At 36.7% G+C, this 19,648-nt stretch overlaps 2 protein-coding genes across 5 annotated transcripts; one reads left to right on the top strand and one right to left on the bottom strand.

Moving 5' to 3' along the window:
• Positions 1 to 6,201: 6,201 nt before the first annotated feature.
• Positions 6,202 to 9,459, top strand: LOC121235782 (serine/threonine-protein kinase MARK2). Of its 3 annotated transcripts, none has more exons than XM_041132191.1 (4): positions 6,202 to 6,433; positions 6,564 to 6,638; positions 6,949 to 8,938; positions 9,070 to 9,459. In XM_041132191.1, exons 3-4 carry the CDS (start codon positions 7,000 to 7,002, stop codon positions 9,231 to 9,233), a joined length of 2,103 nt encoding a protein of 700 aa, XP_040988125.1. In that variant the 5' UTR covers positions 6,202 to 6,433; positions 6,564 to 6,638; positions 6,949 to 6,999; the 3' UTR covers positions 9,234 to 9,459. The 3 variants fall into 3 exon arrangements, with proteins under 3 accessions (XP_040988125.1, XP_040988124.1, XP_040988123.1); XM_041132190.1 differs by having other exon boundaries at positions 6,900 to 8,938; XM_041132189.1 differs by having other exon boundaries at positions 6,202 to 6,638; positions 6,900 to 8,938.
• A 309-nt stretch (positions 9,460 to 9,768) lies between these two features.
• On the bottom strand, positions 9,769 to 18,772 carry LOC121235781 (protein SPA1-RELATED 2-like). Of its 2 annotated transcripts, none has more exons than XM_041132188.1 (8): positions 18,430 to 18,772; positions 16,378 to 17,976; positions 13,831 to 13,988; positions 12,701 to 13,538; positions 12,067 to 12,213; positions 11,186 to 11,503; positions 10,884 to 10,943; positions 9,769 to 10,622 (listed from the first exon to the last, which is right to left on the bottom strand). In XM_041132188.1, exons 2-8 carry the CDS (start codon positions 17,881 to 17,883, stop codon positions 10,431 to 10,433), a joined length of 3,219 nt encoding a protein of 1,072 aa, XP_040988122.1. In that variant the 5' UTR covers positions 17,884 to 17,976; positions 18,430 to 18,772; the 3' UTR covers positions 9,769 to 10,430. The 2 variants fall into 2 exon arrangements, with proteins under 2 accessions (XP_040988122.1, XP_040988121.1); XM_041132187.1 differs by having other exon boundaries at positions 18,537 to 18,772.
• Between the last annotated feature and the right edge of the window lie 876 nt (positions 18,773 to 19,648).

Below are 19,648 nucleotides of genomic sequence, written 5' to 3'. Positions count from 1 at the left end.
CATATTTGAAAGTCCTCCCTTATATCCTTTTTTAGTTATTTCCTTGTTGAAAGACAATATAAGAGGTCTATGGTCAGAACACCATGCCACCAATGCTTCCTTCCACCCCCACCTCTGAAAACTGCATTCTCCAGTTCTAATTGCAATAGCACGATCCAGCCTTTCCTTAATGAAAGTACCATCACCATGGCCATTACTCCATGTAAATTTACACCTCTTCCATCCCAGGTCATGTAACATTCCACATTCAAGTGTCTTCCTAAACATTTCTATTTGCTCTTCTTTTCTCTCTCTGCCCCCATCTTTTCTTCTTGTGACAGAATTTCATTAAAATCTCCCACTACACACCAACATGTCTCAGTTGGTGGCTTGAAAGATTTCAATAAATTCCATGATAAGTTTCTCATCCTTTGATCTGGGTTCCCATAAAACCATGTAAAGAGCCATCTTGCATTCCCCACCTCACCCTTAATCCACACATTGATGTGTCGTTGGGAATAGTTCACTAACTCCACCACATCCTCATTCCTCCATAGCATTATTAACCCTCCACTCATACCCCTTGGCTCCACCACAAAACATCCATCAAACCTCAATTTTCTCTGCAAAAACCCACTCTATTTGCTTTCATTCTAGTTTCCATTAAGAAAACTATTTTAGGCTGCTTTTCCTTCACTAAGGAGCAAAGGACTTGAACTGTTTGAGGGTTCCCAAGCCTCCGACAGTTCCAACTTAATATTTTTATTGCTCTTGGCAGGGCTGGTAAGTAGCCTCTGCCATTCCACAGCTAATGAAAGCTTCATCCCCACCATTATCTCGTTTTAACTTAATATTATACTTTTATTGTTTTTATCATTGAAATTGTAATTTTAGACCTATGTGTATTTGTTATTGTATGGTTTGTAAAATTGGTTTTATTATATGTTAAAATTTGAAAAATATTGATATATATTTTTTTAAATATTGTGGTTATTAATAAATATAGATTTTAACTTTTATGTGAAATTATGTTAATCAGGTCAAATAAGTTATGTGTTTTAGTTTAATCCATTTACATGAAACAAACGGATTTAAATGAGTCGTGTTGTGTTAACATATTTCTAATGAATTATTAAATGGGTCAAAACGTGTGACACGACACAACCCGTTATCTGGGTTAGGATTTAAAAGCTTGGCACGTTTAACTTAACGGGCTGGGTTCGAGTTGACTTATATAGTCGAATGTTCATCACTCGACAATGAACATGATCCGAAAATACGATTTGCCACCCTTAGACAGAGGCACGAATTGGTAGCACTTGTTGTACATTGTTGCTCTTGCTCACTATGGCCTGGTGTAGATAATCAAATTCCATCATTTCATCTCATTTTATTTTAATATCTAAACACTATAAATACAAATACTTTTCAATTTCAAATCTTTAATTTTTTCATTTAATTATTACCTAATCATTACAATTTTTCTAAACTTAAAAAAAAACAATTCAACTTTTTCAAATCTCAAAATAAAAATTATATTAAAAAATTATATTCTAACAATATTTTAATTTTATAATATTTTTATTCAATTTTTTTTTCTTTCTTATTTCCCAAAACTCCATAAATTATCTCAACTCAAATCAATTCTAACTCATCTCATCTCAACTTAAATATTTCACTATTATTCACAAATCATCTCAACTCACTATCTAAACCAGCCCTAAATTTGCCCGTTTTGCTTTAGCCCTAGCATGAGTATTGTTCATACAACAACTATTTCTAGTAGGGAATTGCTAGGGCCACCGAGAGATGGTCCCGATAAGTTCTATCGATAAGTGCAAATACACTTTTTTATTTTGTGTGTTTTTTTTCAAGTATTTTTAAATCACTTTAAATATTTTTTAATAAAAAAATTTCACAAACTCATTTAAAAGTAATTTTTTAATCATTAAGTTTTTTTTTTAAATAAAACTACCATTAATAGCCTTTCTAGATGGCTATCCTAGGTGTGGGATAAGCATTTCCCTATCCAGTACTCGTCCGTACCTTTTTCCACTTGTCTTTTAGGTTGAGCAGAACTCCATTGTCATCCTTGTAAAAGGGCATTCTCACCAAAGAAGTATACTAGAAACCACTAGTTGTGGTATAACATATGAGCTCCACTGATCCAATAATTTTGATTTAAAAAGTACCTTAAAAACTTATGCAAGAAATGGAATAGTTGCATAGTCAAAGCATGGAGGGAGTGATTAAAAGAATCTGAAGATGGCTCAGTTGCAGTTAGACACTTGGAACAGACAAAGCTTTGGCAATGTTCAAAAGAATCTAAAGAAGGCTATGTTGTAGTTACAGTTACTTCAAGACTCAGATCCAATAGGAGATTAAAAAGGCTCAAGTGCATAAGTGGTTAGAAAAGGGAGAGATAATGTGGAGACAAAGATCAAGGGTTTTATGGTTGACTGAAGGGGATAAAAACACTTCTTTCTTTCACCATAAGGCTTCATAGAGAAGGGCCAGGAATTTGATCAAGGGTACACGCAACTCCTCAAGGAATTGGCAAGTGGATGAAGCTAGAGATGCAGTGATCCTCAATTATTTTCAAACTCTTTTTACTGCTTCAATTAAAAGAGGCAGTCTGCAATTCCTAAACAGGTTGTTGGGAAGGGTGACTGCTGAGAAAAGGCAAAGCTTGACATGATGTTTGTTGCAGAAAAGGTAGAACTAGCCCTCGAGGAATTGTATCCCACTAAAGCCGCTGGACCAGATGGTATGACCCCTTTGTTTTATCAAAAGTACTGGTCTATTGTGGGTATGGATGTTACAAATGTTGTTTTGAATGCTCTTAGCGGTGGGACTTTTCCTACTCAATTAAATCATACTTTTGTAACCTTAATACCAAAGAAATACCAAAGTGGGTTGGTTTAATTATGCACTGTGTGAAATCAGTTTCATTTTCCATCTTTGTGAATGGGGAGCCTAAGTGGCCAATATTTCCTAGTAGAGGTATAAGGCAAGGGGATCCCATTTCCCCTTACCTATTCCTCCTTTGTACTAAGGGCCTTATATCACTTTTACAAAAAGCTTATGTGCAAGGTTAACCATCTTATGTTTGCAAATAACAATGTGTTGTTTTGCAAGGCTAATCTACTAACAAACATGAATATTCTTCACTTATTGGAGATATATGAACGAGCATCTGGCCAAAAAGTGAATAGAGAGAAGAATTCTATGGTTTTTAGCAAGACAGTACCCACAAGCTTGCAAATTGGAATCATGCAATTCTAGAGAGTTCAACAGTACAAACATTATGATAAATATTTAGGGCTTCCATCTATGGTAGGTAGAGGCGAACATCATGCTTTTTCTAAGTGAAGGACTAAGGTTTGGCAGTGGCTACAGGGGTGGAAAGAAAAGCTCTTATCACAAGGGGGATAAAGAGTGCTACAACTTCCAATTTCTATGAGCTGTAGAACTCTCTATCCCCACGTATTCTATGAGCTGCTTCAAGCTTCCAATTTCTCTGTGCAATGAGTTGGAGAATTTAATTGCTAAGTTCTAGTGGGGTCAAAGGAAAGAAGAGAATAAGATTAGGTGGGTGAGTTGGAGGAAACTATGCAAGTCCAAAGGTCAAGGTGGTATGGGATATGGAGGAAAACCTGGAAACTAAAAGTCCCAAACAGAGTAAGAATTTTTGCTTGGAGGGTATGTCAAAATGGTTTGCCAACTTTTAAGAACTTGCAAGCAAAGAAGGTACTGACAGATGCAAGATGTAGATGGTGCAACATGGAGGAGGAGGATATCAATCATGCACTTCTTTATTGTTCTAGACTCAAAGCTATTTTGCTATCTCAACTAAATTTCTTATAGGAAAATGCAGCACAAATAGATTTTATTCATGTTGTGGATCAAGTAATCAAAGGAATAAAGCTACGGAACTGGAAAAACTGTTTTTATGTGCTTGGAGAATTTGGTACAGCAGAAACCAACTCATCTATGAGAATAAGAGTATAGCTCCAGAACAGGAAGTAGACCATGCTCTCTCAGTTGCAAGTGAGTACAAGTTTGTAGCAGAAGAACATAAAAAATGAGTTAAATCTCACTATGGTTGGATCTCTCCACCTGTTGGTATTCTAAAGTTGAATGTTGATGGAGCCATATTTCATGATCAAAGTAGATCTGGTGTAGGAATGATACTTCGAGATGAAACCGGTAAGGTGCTCTTTACAGGTAGCAAACCTGAGCATGAGATCATTGATCCTATTCGGCTTTGCTAAGGGGTCTTCAGTTATGTTTTCCATTGAGAATTCATGAGCTTCAAGTGGAAAGTGATGCTTTGTTAATTGTTCAAGAGCTTACAAAAGAGGAGGAGTCGATGTCTATTTGAGAAAGTTTAGTATTTGAGATCAAAAATCTGTTAAAAAGATTTCCTGAAGTTGTAGTACAGCATAGAAGTCGTATGGCCAATGCTACAACTGATTGTTTGGCAAAGTATTCTTGGCATCTATATGACTTAATAGTTTGGTAGAACTCTTTTCCTGAGATTGTTTCACATATCATTGATCAGCATGATGCCCTACTGTAGTTCTTTTATGATGAATGAAGTTATTTACTTTGTTATAAAAAAAAAAAAAAATGAATACCACATCACACGTACAAGATCAAGGCCGATTCATTCTTACCAAGTCATGTGTACTTTCGCGTCGGTTTTTTTTTTTTTTTTTGTTAATTTGCAATTAACTTTTTGGGAATGCATAAACTACTCCCAAACATTAAAATAAATAATTATGTTGACCTGTTGTTAACTGGTATTTTCCTCTCTTTTTTTTTTTTTTTTTTGGCAGTAATAAAAAGGAGGATTAGGTCGTGTTCTAACTCTACGTATGGGTCATTTCTTTATAAATTAAAAAAAAAAAAAAAGGCTTAGATCGTGGATGAAAAACAAAACATTGGGTCAAATTCAAGGTATTTGAAAACAACTTTAAATAATTTCCAATGCCGGCCAAACGTTTTGCTTCCAATTTGTTAATCAATCGCTTGCAACATAAACAAATTAATTAATGTTGAGATCAATTAATGCTCGTATAAAATAAAATAAATAACAGAGCGAACTCCTAAGCATGAAAACTTTTTAAAAAAATAAGGTACACAGTAGATGATATATTTATTAATAGCGACTTATAATTTAAATTTATTAGTAGCAAACACTATTAAATGCAAGGACAATACTATTTTTGGCATCTAGTCCTCAAAGTATTGTCATTTTTTTTTTAATTAATGGATAAATACTTACTACAAAAAAATTATACAAATTAATAAAAATTGATATAATATATTAAATTGTAAGGTCCTTTATATTTTAATGTAGATTTGACGTAAATCTGATTTCATAAGATGTTTGGTTGAATGTGACACTTTGCCATTAATATTGTTATTAATTAGATAATCTAAACTGTTAGAAAGAAGGCGGACGAATAAGAAAGACCCTTGTGGGTTATGTTAGGGGCAAATTAAATAGGACGGGCCGTGATGGACGTCACGACTTGGAAGTTGGAGAGCCCCCCCGTCCGCTGTTCAACGCTCTGGTGTGGAAACGTGCAACGCACCAATGAAATTCCAGACACTGTCATGTCGCCCACTCTGCTCCTACCTCTTCCCCCATTACTGTATTCAGATAACAAAATCAAAATGAAATGAGAAACATGTCTAATGTCGGCTCATGGATTCATTCATTGAATTGTGTCTTTTTCTTTTTCTTTTTCTTTTTCTTTTCTTTTTAAAAGTCTAGATTCTAGAACCATTTTCTTTATAGTAATATTAAAATATTAATTTTTTTATGTAAAATTTTGCGTATTCGTTCTATAAAAATAAATAAGATATAAAAATCATCTATAATTAGAGAACTCAAACAAATCCATGGATAACTGTCAACAGATAAGCCATCACAACTCATTTTACTTGGTGGTTCAAAGTGGACTTTTCACCCGTTTTAATTCATTTAATTATATTATATTTAATTATTAAACCCGTCAAAGTTACGTGTTTTGGACTTTCAAACGCCGTCCGTTTGGCGTTTACCACCATTACCAGACTCCCACCTCATAAAACGTCACCGTTTATACCCTCCAAAAGGCTTGGACGTCACCGTGAAGCTTCAAATAAAAATTAAATAGTAATTATTATTATTCGATAAACGAAAACGAAACTCGCGGGAACACAATATAAAATTATAAATAAAGGTCCCGAAGAAACCTGACCTTTTCAACTGCCAATTTCTTTAGAATTTCTAAGCAAGCTGACAAAAACTGCTTCTTCTTGATGTTGTCTTTGCTGGTTCTATCATATTTCTTCTTTTCAGCATTTTCCCAACCGAAATTTCGTTAAAATTAAAGAACCCGACGAAACTGTATCCTCGGAGTTTCAGACCCAATAACCAAACAGAAACGTATTTTTTCAGGTGTTTTTTTCTTTTGGCGTGCTCTGGTGGTAATGGAATTGGTCGGTTTCAACATCTGCTTTTGTTGGCAACTATCTTATTTTGATTTTCTGTGTTTTTGTTTTTTTGGGTACCCATATGGGATGGTCAGATCACATAGAATTCTTAAGAAATCGATTGCAATCGGAGATTTTTGGATGCTATGAAGGAAGAACCTTTACTGCAGGTATATACGCTGAAGCCCTTTTAGTTTTCAACTATTATATATGTGTATATCTGAATATATGTATATTTCACTTGTTTGGTTATTAATTTCTCAAACGAAATCTATGTTGCCCGTTGTTGATGATTCATGAAGTTGTTTTGATTTGTTATGATTTATGAACACCTTTGTCCTTTTTGTTTCTTTTTTACTTTTCCAAAATTCCGTGTGTTTCATCTCTGATTTCTTCAATTTTTTCCCGTTTCTTAAAACCATTATCTGTAGGCGGCTGCATAGCTGAATATTGTGTTGCATCTTGAGGATTTGATTGCAGTTGCTTGATTTCTTGGATACCCGAATAGGGATTTGCCTCCCATAGCCCGGAATGGAACAATTCCGGCACATTGGAGAGGTACTTGGAAGTTTGAAGGCTCTCATGGTGTTGCATGACGATATTGAATTCAATCAATCTCAGTGCCGTTTGCTGCTTGATATTTTCTGTTTGGCATTTGACACGATCGCAGGGGAGATAAGGCAGAACCTGAAGTTGGAAGAGAAGAATAGGAAATGGAAAGCTCTTGAGCAGCCTTTGAGAGAGCTCAACAGAGTTTTCAAAGAAGGAGAGCTCTATATCAAGCATTGCTTGGATTCCAAGGATTGGTGGGGAAAAGCAATCAGTGTCCATCAGAACAAGGACATTGTTGAATATCACATCCACAACTTGTTCTGCTACTTCCCGGCCGTAATTGAGGCCATTGAGAATGCTGGAGAGATAGCAGGACTTGATGAGGATGAGATGCAAAAGAGGAGAGTTGTGCTCATGGGGAAATATGATAAGGTTTGGAATGATCCTAAACTCTTCCAATGGAAATTTGGGAAGCAGTACTTGATCCCTCGAGAAATTTGCAACCGGTTGGATAGTGCTTGGAGGGAAGATAGATGGAGGCTAATTGAAGCACTAGAGGAGAAGAGAAGTTCGGTGTCTGCTTCATTGACAAAAAATGAGCTTCAGCTTTGCAACTTACTGCTCGAGAAACTAAATGGGTCAGAGCAATTTAAGGGGAAACTCTTTCCAAGTTCCATTTTATTAGGAGCAAAGGATTACCAAGTGAGGCGCCGGTTAGGAGGGGGAAGTCAGTACAAGGAAATTCAATGGTTGGGGGAAAGTTTTGTTTTGAGGCACTTCTATGGAGAGATTGAGCCTCTGAATTCTGAAATTTCCTCTCTCCTATCTCTTTCCCACCCCAACATATTGCAATACCTTTGTGGCTTTTATGATGAGGAGAAGAAGGAGTGCTTACTTGTTAAGGAGTTTATGAACAAGGACCTTCGCTGCTACATGAAGGAGAACCGTGGCTTAAGGAGACAGATTCTATTCTCTATCCCGGTAGTCGTTGACATCATGCTTCAGATTGCAAGAGGCATGGAGTATCTCCACTCTCAGAGGATCTATCATGGAGATATGAACCCTTCTAACATCCTTCTCAAAGCGAGGAATCACACAGAAGGTTATTTTCAAGCAAAAGTCGCAGGTTTTGGTCTATCATCAATCACGAATTCTACTTCTCGAAATGCAACAAAACAAAACACCGAACAGAATACGGCAAACCCTTTTATTTGGTATGCACCTGAAGTTCTGGCTGAGCAAGAACAGCCTGGAAGTGCTTGCACTTCCAAATACACTGAGAAAGCTGATGTCTACAGCTTTGGGATGCTTTGCTTTGAGCTCTTGACAGGGAAGGTTCCTTTTGAAGACAGCCATCTTCAAGGAGAGAAGATGAGCCGAAATATAAGGTCAGGGGAGAGGCCTCTCTTTACATTGCCTTCACCTAAATACCTAGTGAACTTGACCAAAAAATGCTGGCAAACTGACCCAACACAGCGCCCAAGTTTCTCATCCATCTGTAGGATTTTACGCTCCATTAAGAAATTCCTGGCCATGAGCCCTGACAATGGTCAACCTGAACTGCAGTTACCTTCTGTAGACTACTGTGACATAGAGGCCTTGTTCAAAAGAAAGTTTTCTGCAGAAGGTGGTGGTGAGTTAGCCCCAGTATCTCAAATTCCATTTCAATTGTTCGCATATAAACTTACGGAGAAGGATAAGACTTGTATGAGCATCAAGGATAAGAGCAGTGATCCGGCAAATGATGTAGCCTCAACTCACAGAGAAGATGAAGTATCCGCGTTGGATGATCAATTGGTACCGGCCAGTGATGCAGGCTCAGTTTGTTTTGATGTGTTGTCATTTTGTTCTGAGACACCAGTTAAGAAAGTAATAGCAAGAAAGAAATATCCAGAATCGAAGACGAGAAAAGTCCCAGGTATGTTGCTTCTAAACTCAGCTCATTTTCCTTATATCATATGGGAAGAACCATCCATTCAATCTTCTGGTGCAATATCACCAAGACGTTCAATCTTCAATCTTCTAAACTAGTTTGAGTTGTTTACGCAGGAACACCAAAATCTCAGACACCAAGACGTTCACCAGCACAATTGCCATTGAGAAAATGTGCTCACAGTGTGAAGATGAACAGAGGGAGTAAGTCACCATTGGTTATGAGCCCCTTGCACCCAACTATAGGAAGGAGTTCTGGCTCAGAATCTGGGATAATGTAGTGACCTCGCCATACTGCAATAGGGATGTCGGTGTTCCATAGAAATTTTGCCCGAAGCCTGGGATTCTCATTATAATTTCACACATTTATGTCACTCTTTGTTCTACATGAGAAAGAATATGGTTCGGTTTGAAAGGTTAGAGACAGCGAAACTTTCATGCTTGGCTGCATCATGTAATACCTATAGAAGTTTCTCTTGTTATAGGCCTTCATAGTTTTATTGAGTAGCTAAATTTTGTGACTTATATTTTCTGCCTATTATTTTTTTTTTCCCTCTTTTTTTAAGAGTTCTGTCAATAATTTTCAAAACTGAAGATTATAATACGTTTTATTTCCCTATTACCGTTTTAAGGTTTTGCTATTCATCAAGATGATGGCCATAATACAAAGGAAAACACAAAGAAACGTTTTGAGACATTCATCGCTCAAACTTAAAAATAAAAACATGGAATCACGTTTTTTAAGTATAAAATTGTAATAGATATAGTGTAAAGACTGAATGGGAATGTGTTGTCAGATCTTAAAAAAGAAACATATACATCAAATTTAAACAGATTTACAATATTAATTTCTTACTATGAACATTCATTTCTTAAATACAGTTCGTGTCCGTGTTCTGAGCCGTATCTGAAAAACCACTCGGATTAACAAATGCTAGTCCGTCCTTTACGAAAACCTATCCAATGACTACTTCAAAGCAAATCTTTTGTTCAGGGGAGCAACTGCAAAAAGAAAAAAGGAAAAGGAAAGATCACTTGTTGGGAAGCAATTAAATGCCCGAAACAGCTGCACCCCAAATCCTATATTTATCTTGAATTTGTTCTGAATTCATGTTGATCAGGATCAATCATTTTGCACCTTAAAGCAATATGTCTGGCCTCTTCTATCAATGACAAGATCTGTGGTTTTAGTATTTCAATCTTCTGATGTGGAGATCTGGTCGCAATTTCTTGCTGGCCTCTCTTCCAAGATTTTCTTGGGCTAAGATGCAGCAGAATCAATGATTTTAAGTGAGTTAAGCCCTTCAGATGAACAGCTGCATCTGAAGAAATCTTTAGATTCTCGGAACTTCCCCCATGTATAAATTATGGTTTCAGCTTCAAAATAGTCCTCCAGGAAAGCCTTGGGGGGGACTCGCGAGCTTATAAAGAAGCCACTGAAGACTACAAATCCTTGTCCTCGGGCAGCTGACTTTTCCTCAAACCAACTGCAACACTTTTATACACCCACTGGAATTGGCAGCAACAACCATTTCTGATTTCCCTCTCCAACACACACTCGAAACAAACTGCCCATTGTCTTCATCGGTCTCTTTTCCGGAGATAGGATCAATGGAGCCAAACTTGTGGGAAGTAATTGGCATAGGCAGAGATCCATGATAAGCATATACCTGAAAACAATGAGTCCGATTTAAGTAATGAAGTCCATTATCTTATGAAAAGAAAATGCAGATACTAGTGAACCTTGAACAGCACTAGGAAGCTTTTTTGGAACTTCGCCAATTTTGTCCAGGTGCCTAACTAACTTCAATTACAAGACAGGGAAAAAAAAAAAAAAAAAAAAAAAAAAAAAAAAAAAAAAAAAAAAAAAAAAAGCTCTTCTTCCTTTGTTAGTCAATGAACTCAGTGTGACACTATCAATGAAGGCATACCTCATTCGTTTCTGAACCACATGCTATGTAACCATCAACAGTGGATAACCCCACAAAATTCTGAGAAAGCAAATGAGCAAAGTTGAACCGACCAAGAAAAGGAAGCAAATGTTAGATTCTTAAGTCAAAGAAAGATCTGTAACAGATGTTAGACTCAATAACGAGAGATAAATAGGTTGTAGCATTACTTAGCAAATATATATACATACATATATACCTTATCAAAAAAATATACATACATACATACATACATATATATATATATATATATATATATATATATATATATATAGAAAACCTACCTTCTCGTTAGTATGTCCACTAAGGGTTAAGCTGCAGGCATTAGTGGACAGACCACTAGGACTGGTTTTGTTGAGATTCCAAAGCTTTAATGTGTTGTCAGTGGATGCAGAAACAAGTGTTTCAGAGTCCAAAAATTTCACATAGCTTACAGCTTTCTCATGGCCAGCCAATACACACCAAGGGATTTTAGCAAACCGAAGGTCGAAGCAATAAGTCCGATAATCAGCAGACCCAAACGCCAGCAAATGTGAGGAGTGAGCGGAGAACTGAACACAGCAGACATTTGCAATGTTCTTGATTGTATCTAAACAGTTCCTCTGCAAAAGAAGTTTTATTGCATAAGGCGCAAAACTTTTAACCAGAAGCCAGAGCTAGAAAGTAATAGTTATAAAATGTGACATCATCTTCACATGGCTTAAAGTAAAATTGTCACCATCCATCGACCCGCATGTGCATCTTGCCGACCCAGCAAAGGAAATTTCTTCCCATCCTACTTAAATTGTTTTCTAAATATAAGTTCAAATCACAAGATTGCATTTGCCATTCACCATGTTCAATGAGCGGTATAAAGATAAACTTCTAGGGAATAAGTAAATCTCTCTAGAAAAAAAAATGTTGCTGAAAGATCAATAATTTTACATTTATGATGAAGAAACTTTGCAGCGTCTGTAACCAAAAGAAGATATAAATTAAACAAAATCACTTTTTTCCTTGTGCTTTCACTAAAATCATTGAGATAATAGGGTTCCAAAGAACAAAAGACAATCAATTTCAAGTGAAGCACCGGTTCTATTGAGAGCCAATTTTCTTCTACGACTGTACGACTGCATTTATGTGAGAGAGAGAGAGAGAGAGAGAGAGAGAGAGAGAGTAATCATGCCTCGTTAATGCTCCACAGTTTCACTGAGCAATCATCACTGCCACTAGCCAAATTTGTCGGACATACTCGAGAGAAGTCAACAGACCAAGCCCTCTTTTCGTGCTCTGCAAATTGAGAAACCACTTGACCAGTACTTGCATCCCATAACTGGAAATGAGTCCAAGCAAATCATGTCATGAGCAATGAGGATTTGTCAAAGCATGGTAAGCCCACAGGTTAAAACTTCATGCATCAGGGAAGCAAATAAGAACTTCCAGTGTTCAAAATTAACTCGTGATACTATGGATCAATTATTCAAAAAGTCCATATTGTATTATCAATACAGAATACTGGGTCATTAATCATCATTTTTTAAACGAAAAGTTTGCCCATAATTTCAGCCTCTATTGTTTTACATATATGAGATATGTCTAAAAGAAAACTACAAATCCTCCCTTACCTATCTTGAACATAATCTTAGCCTATAACTTTACATGGCATATGGGTAAGGGAACGGATCCCCTAAATATTGGGTAGCTATCATTAAAACCAGGTTTAAATGGGTGGAGTAGCAGAAATTGAAGCCAAAAGGGTGAAAATTTCTATTCAAAATTAACAGTGAGAACTATAATTAAAGAGACATGTATTGACATACCTTCACTACACCATCATAATCAGTTGAAGCCAGATAGTTCTTGACATAGTTGTTCCAACAAACACAACTGAGCTTTGATTTATTTGACATCTCAGTTACTGGATAATGAAAATCAACAGAATCATTGTAGAGTGCATTAAATTCATATATCTTTATTTTCTTTGATATCCCAGCAGCAGCAAAATAGTCCTCATCCCGGTCAAAGCTAAGAGAGCAAATGACATTTGCAGAATTATTGAAATCCCCATTTCTTAGTATCCCACGCACTTCAAACTTACTATAACGAGCATACTTGCATAAACCATCAAAGAAAGCTCCGATGCGATCTGTAGGAATCTGTTTATCTTCATCCTTTTGGGCCAAATGCCAGTCCTCACGATTTCTCAGCAAATCCTTATCTGGGCGTATTCCAGCATCACCTTCAGGGAGCTGAATTTTGGACCTCATGGAGAAGTAAGCACTTTCAAGCTGATCAACATTCCTTGAGAAACTCAACTCATTTGTAGTAGAGATAGGGGATGATTGAGAAAGCACATCCAAACTTGGTCGTTCTTTTTGATAGAGCCTGTTCTCCCTCCTATAGAGGGAGTCATCATGAAAGTAAGAATTAACAAATGAGTTCTTTAAACTGCATCTCCTGTCAACCTCTTCAATATCCGCTTCTAAACAGCTAATGTCTTCTGCTAACTTGGAAGCATGTTCCTGCTTGCGCTCTTTCAATGAAACAAGGAAATGCGATAGCAGTTCTGATTCAGCATCATCTTGTTCAATGGATGATGATAAGTCTGCTGCACACACCTCCTCCACTCCATTAATCACTTCAGATTGTAGAATCTCCCTGTTAGAGACAAACAATTATCAACTCAGCAAATTGTGTCAGCGTACAAATCAAAGCCAGAGTCCAAAATTCATAGGATTCACATCAGCTTTATTATATTGGATAATCCTATAAGGCTGTAACTTCCGACTCTCACCCATTACCTAACAGAATTTTTCTATCAAACAAAAGTCCAGTATCTTGGTCCAGTTAAAGCATGGGGAAAGACATTTGGTAAGTCCTGGCTTCAAACTCTCCATATCAGACACTGACAAAATTTATCAGACTTTAACAACAAATAGCTAAGTATTACCTGGTTGTTGGGCGCAATGATGGCTCAGGATGAATTAGCCAGAGACAGAATCCAGCTTCCTTGGGATTTTCGGATAAAAAATTAGGGGGAAGGATTCTATGACGCAAATCTGACATTGCTGCAGCATGAGCTCTTTCGGTGTTAAAACGACCAAGTAGCTGGAAAAAAAAGACCCAAGCTAATTCATTAAGATATAAATTGGTTATTCAATACCTTTAGTAAGAGGTAAGAGTAAACAACTGCTAGCAGTAAATGATAATCATCAACATAACTCATATGTCCATCTGACCAGAAATAGACTAAAGTAACAATTCCATATCCTGAACTCAGATTCAAAGAACAAAGCTACCAGCTACCCAAATACTTTTTTACCACTTTCCTTTGCTACTACTATATCGTGGAGTTGTAGTTCAGTGCAGAAGGTACTTCAAGTTTGAGAACAAGTGGCTAAAAGATGAAGGCTTTGGGACTAGGTGAAACCATGGTGGTTGTCATACAGATTTCATGGATCTCCAAGTTTTATCTCGTCAAAAAAAGGGAATGAAGAGGAATTGACTTGTCGAGAAAAGGAAAATTATTCTTATGGAGGAACGACATAGCATTGAAGTTTTAGTAGAAGAAAAGACACCTGTATGAAGTGAAGGAGTTAAGAAAGAAGGAGATCACCCATGATTTAGAAAGACATACCTTGTAAAAGAGACAAGCTGGAAAAAGAAATTAAGGGCCTTGGAGCAGAGCAACGTGGATAAGAACACTAGCTTTTTCTGTAGAGTGGCCAACTAGAACAAAATAAATAATACCATTGATTCTATGCATAAGATTTAGTTTATACAGACCCCAAGTGGCTCGCATCATATGCATTGAGGAAGCTGAATGGATGGAAACGGAGTTTGGGGAGGATGAGGTACTAGAAGTGTTGAAGGATAACGATGGGTATTTGCTTCCTTTCTTTTCAACTTGCTGGGAGGTTGTTAAATAGACTTGCTGAATGACTTTTAGGAGTTTTATACATGGATGATCTTAGAATGTATTTAGGTGTTCTTTTGTATACTTCCTGTGTACACGGGCTATGCCTATTTCATTCATATTAATAATATTACTCTTACTTATTAAAAAAAAAAGAGGAGTTTTATACATGGGGGAAGTTTGAAAGAGTCTCAATGCAATGTTTATCCTAAGAAGGCAAGGGCCGTTAATGTCCAAGATTTTCATCTTTTTTAGTCTCTTAAGTTACTTGTTCTCATGCTTTGAAGCTACTCAGGACTGAAGATTAACTTAGTCAAAATCATAATTAATTTTTGCGGGGCTGTTGAATATATTGGAGACTTACCGAGTTATTGGGGTGGAGAGTAGTAGCTTTACCCATGAAGGCAAAATTAATATGGGATGGCATCATCGAGAAGACAAAACAACAGTTGGTAAGGTGGAAGTGACTCTACATATCAAAAGGAGGCAGATTAACTTTGATCAAAAGCACTTTGTCTAACTTGCTCACTGACTATCTGTCTTTGTTCCCTATACCAGCTGATGTGGCACATTGAACTGACAAGCTTCAAAGGGATTTCTTACGGGAATTGGTGATAAGGTGAAATCCATTTAGTCAGCTGGCCAAAGATTTGCACGCAGGTCTATTATGGAGATGGATGAGTGCAATACAATAAAAGATCTATAGTTTGGTAGCACAAAAGGAGGAGAAAATGTATGAGTCATTCAAAACAAGGATGACTGAGTACACCAATAGGGATCAATTCAAGGTGGAGGGTACCATATTAGTAGAGGAAAGCTCAATACAGTGTGGATCAGGAATATGATTGATTTAGACAACCATACGTGGGCTTTATCCAAACTTTTTTGCTATCAGACCAAGAGGTGCAGTTGAACTTTAAATTCCTAGAGCTATTTTTCCTAAGGTACATGGCTTTCATATTTCACAGATCAAGTTCTTTGCAAAACAAATACGGATCGAATCGAAACTCCATATCATAAAGATATCCACATTCTTCAACTGAATACTCAAGAAATAAAAAATAGAGTCTTTTCAAACTCACCAGTACCTCAAATCATGAGTCAGTATATTAGAGATATTTAACATATATCCATCACAGATTCATAATCATTTGCAAAACATAAACCCCTGTACAAGTTAAGGAACATTACATTATTACTTCTTACTTATCAAAAATAAGAATATTACATTATTCAAAAACCCATTTATAGTTTCAAACACAAAATGACCAACAAACAAAATTGTCTCTAGATGGACAAAACAAACAGACAGACACACATAGGAGTAATCTCTTGCTCATATAGTAACAAGTTGAGATAGTCATGCATTTCCCCATTCATGGTTTCCAGAAATGACAACAGGTGAGCAATATCATACAACTCGTGCTAGATGGACATATGTTTGCACTTATAAACCTATCTGTTTTAGTCCCGGAGTTCAACACCAATAGAGCAAATGTATCTGGCTGCAGTCTAGGATAAGGAATAATATAAAAGCTGAAATGGAAATTTCAAGCAGTATAAGGAGAAGCAGCATCTCACCTCAAAAAGAAGAACACCCAGAGAGTATATATTCGAAGAAGTAGTGCAGCCATCCTCAATGAGCTCCTCGGGACTTCTATACCACTTCTCTTCCAACTGGTCACTTAAAGACGTCAAGTGCTGTTGAGCTATAGTAGGTTTACAATGACTGCTGGACTTGCTCTGAGTCTCACATTCTCTACCTGGGTTATCTTCGTTATACTCATTACAAGAATCCTGTGGGCAAGTGATTCTAATGCTGCTGTCATGTGAAGTTTCAAGTTTGTAGCCATGTCTAGAAGGGAAATGATTCCACCGCCTAGTGAAGTTCACATTCTCCTTGAACTTTTGCTTCTTTGCACATAAAGCAGCAGAGGGAAACATTACCTGCTCTAGGGGCCTTTTTCTCAGAAGACCATTATTCGAGTGCAAAGTATTATGATCCACGTCACTATCTAACATTTCTCTGAGAACAGGAGACCCAATGTACTTAACCTGATTTGATGGCAACAACCTGAAAGAAGAGGCTCGTAAGTCCTTCAAGGCAACTCCTTGAGAGTGAGAATGGCTGACCCCATCCACAATCTGTCTAAATATATTCAAACACTTAATTTTACTTGCTTTATGCCGTCCAACTTTTAGCCATTGTCTCAAACTGACTCCATCATGATCAGAACCACCAGGCCCAAGCCTAGCAACACCTTCGGGAGAAGGCATTTCAGTTTTCAAAGCCACAGACTGTGATACATCGGAAGCCACCATAGTACTACCTGCTATCTTCAAACTATTCTGATCTCTTGGCTCAACGTGAAAGCCCTGACGAGGAGGACCTTTATGGATGATCCCCTTTCCCTTCAATGTCTGTTTAACAAAAAACTCAGAAAACCCTGATTTAGATAAAATCTTTGTTCGGATACCTCCATGATTGTTGCCCAATGCCCCTTCATTTTCAGCATTTGGAAACTGTTCCAATTTATCATTTCGATCATCACCAGATGCTTTTTGAGCCAATAATTCCGGAAAAGACGCACATTCCATATCCTCCCAGAAACCTGGCATCGACGGACCATTGTCCCTGTGTATGGTAGCAGCATGTGAATTCCCACCTCCTGATCCACTATAAAGATGCTGCCATTGATTTTTCCTAGCCTGCATTCTTTCTCGATTGTTTGACGTACCAACGATTGCCAAGTTCGAGCCCTTGTAATTAGTCACTCTCAACTCTTCAACCATGACACCAGTGTCATCAATAGAGCAAGGAGTAGCATGGGGATGTTCCAATCCATTCCCATGGTTGATACTCCTATTCAAATTCTTACCCTCTTGGACTGCAAATTCTTGGGGTGGAATTTGGGAATAGTCTCCTTCTCCAGGTATAAACATTTCCCCAGATTCCAAAATGTTGCACCTTTCAGATTTCAGAGAATACTCACTCTCCTTGCTCTGGAGGTGTGCACCCTCTACAGCACCTAACTGGGTCGCCCCGCCCACTACTTCGTCCATGCTAAGCACACTGACCTCATTCATTCACAGGCTTGCCACTGTAAATGGGACTTCAGCCCAAACCAGAGAAACTACAAATTAAATATGGCCTTTCGTTCCGATTCCTTCTGATGGCAACTGCTAGTATCATCAGGTTAGGAAAGTTAAGCAATGAAGGCAATGCCATAGAAAGGAAAATTAAGAGATAAAACGCTGCCATATTTTGACACCATCCTGTAAGAACAATTTAAAGATGGCAGGCAGTACTATGGTGCATGTAACTAAGATGTAATATATAGTATAATGGAACCTTCAGGATGAAAGTCCCAAATCAATTAGCTCATCAGTCTCCAAATATCCCAAGTGTATGACATATACATGATATATAGTATAACACATACAAATACACATGTTTAGGAAATAGAATATAGCAATCAAAATTTAAATAATTATCTATAACAGAAAGAGATAAAACAACCGAAGAATTACGGGTTGAAATTGGATGCAACCAAACTGTATGAAAATAAGGTAAATGAGCATTCCACGTTTCATAATCAACCTCGTTCAAGACCTCAAAAACTATTACCATACCAATTTAGCTCCATTTAGTTTCCTTCGTTCTTTTTTCCTCAGCAGCCAAAAGAGGTACGGAGCAAAAATCAGTAAAAAAGAAAAGGCTCCATTAACGCAGTACTCACCGAATTCCTGAAGGGAAAGGAAGGGCTCCACCACGGCAGGCCGAGGCCGAGCGTTGTTCCAAATCCTTCCAAGTAGGGGAGTAAAAGTGGAAAATTCGACAGAACAAAAGCCCTAAATGATCCTCGAGATGAAACTAACAGAAGTATCTCAATTCAAAATCAGAAATAATTTTCCTCTCAAACTAATTTGTGTAATTTTTCTTTCGACCGTATAAGTCTGTTAATTTCTGGAAAACAAATTTTTTTATTTTTTTAGGGGCGGTTTTGGCTGTGTAAACTGTATGGGGGCCACACTAAAATACCTTTTTCCTGCGGTTTTGGCGTGACGAGGTGAGCCGCACCAGATCTACCCCTGTACATGTCTGATCTCATCCCCTTATATGCATCGTCTCGATTGAAATATGGGATTAGATAGTTGAAATAATTTATAAATAATAATAAAATTTTTAAATAAAATTTTTTAAATAATAATAAATAATAGTGAGATAAATTCAATCCGAACCGGTTAAATAAAAATAATATTATGTATAGTTATAAAATGTATAAATCTCGCATAATTTTTTATTCTTTTAGAGAAAAAATAATATTCAGTATTAAAAGAATAATTTTTTCTTATACATTTCAGATTTAATCGTTTTAAAAAAAATATCCCAAACTTATATATTATAAAATTACAAAGATCATTTATCGATTAATAACTCAACAACACGAGTCCAATACCGCAAACACGCAGTTTTGAATAACAGAAATACCATTACAGCCCTTTATTTCATGCATTTTGCGTAAAACTAATATATATATATATATATATATATATATATATATGAATATGACAATCACACCGTTTTAGTTATAATGGAAGATGTTGAAAACATGGATGGTTTTGTCAAGCTATTTATCTAGTATATTTAATACAATATCTTGTTTACCTAACTCAGATTGATTTATTTATCTAGTATATTCACAGCTGTAATAATTATAAGTGGATAAAAAAATAATTATAAATTATTCAATATCTTGCACATTACGATTGTATAAATTATGTTTAAAAAAAATTATTAAAGACGACTACTACTTATGAATCTCCTTCCAAATATTATTTTTTCTTTTTG

Source organism: Juglans microcarpa x Juglans regia, chromosome 6D (genome assembly GCF_004785595.1).
Source record: "Juglans microcarpa x Juglans regia isolate MS1-56 chromosome 6D, Jm3101_v1.0, whole genome shotgun sequence".
In the NCBI taxonomy this organism is placed as follows: Eukaryota; Viridiplantae; Streptophyta; class Magnoliopsida; order Fagales; family Juglandaceae; genus Juglans; species Juglans microcarpa x Juglans regia.
Note: the sequence above shows the minus strand (reverse complement) of the source record. Positions and strands in the feature narration are given on the sequence as shown.

Bases quoted from the DNA above. Each gene is read 5' to 3' on its own strand.
- LOC121235782 (XM_041132191.1), top strand. From the start codon at position 7,000: ATGGAACAATTCCGGCACATTGGAGAGGTACTTGGAAGTTTGAAGGCT. The intron at 8,939-9,069 runs GTATGTTGCTTC...TTGTTTACGCAG, and splicing joins GAAGACGAGAAAAGTCCCAG to GAACACCAAAATCTCAGACA.
- LOC121235781 (XM_041132188.1), bottom strand. From the start codon at position 17,883: ATGAATGAGGTCAGTGTGCTTAGCATGGACGAAGTAGTGGGCGGGGCG. The intron at 13,539-13,830 runs GTAATACTTAGC...TGTCTCTAACAG, and splicing joins TCATTGCGCCCAACAACCAG to GGAGATTCTACAATCTGAAG. The intron at 10,944-11,185 runs GTAGGTTTTCTA...TTGCTTTCTCAG, and splicing joins GTGGACATACTAACGAGAAG to AATTTTGTGGGGTTATCCAC.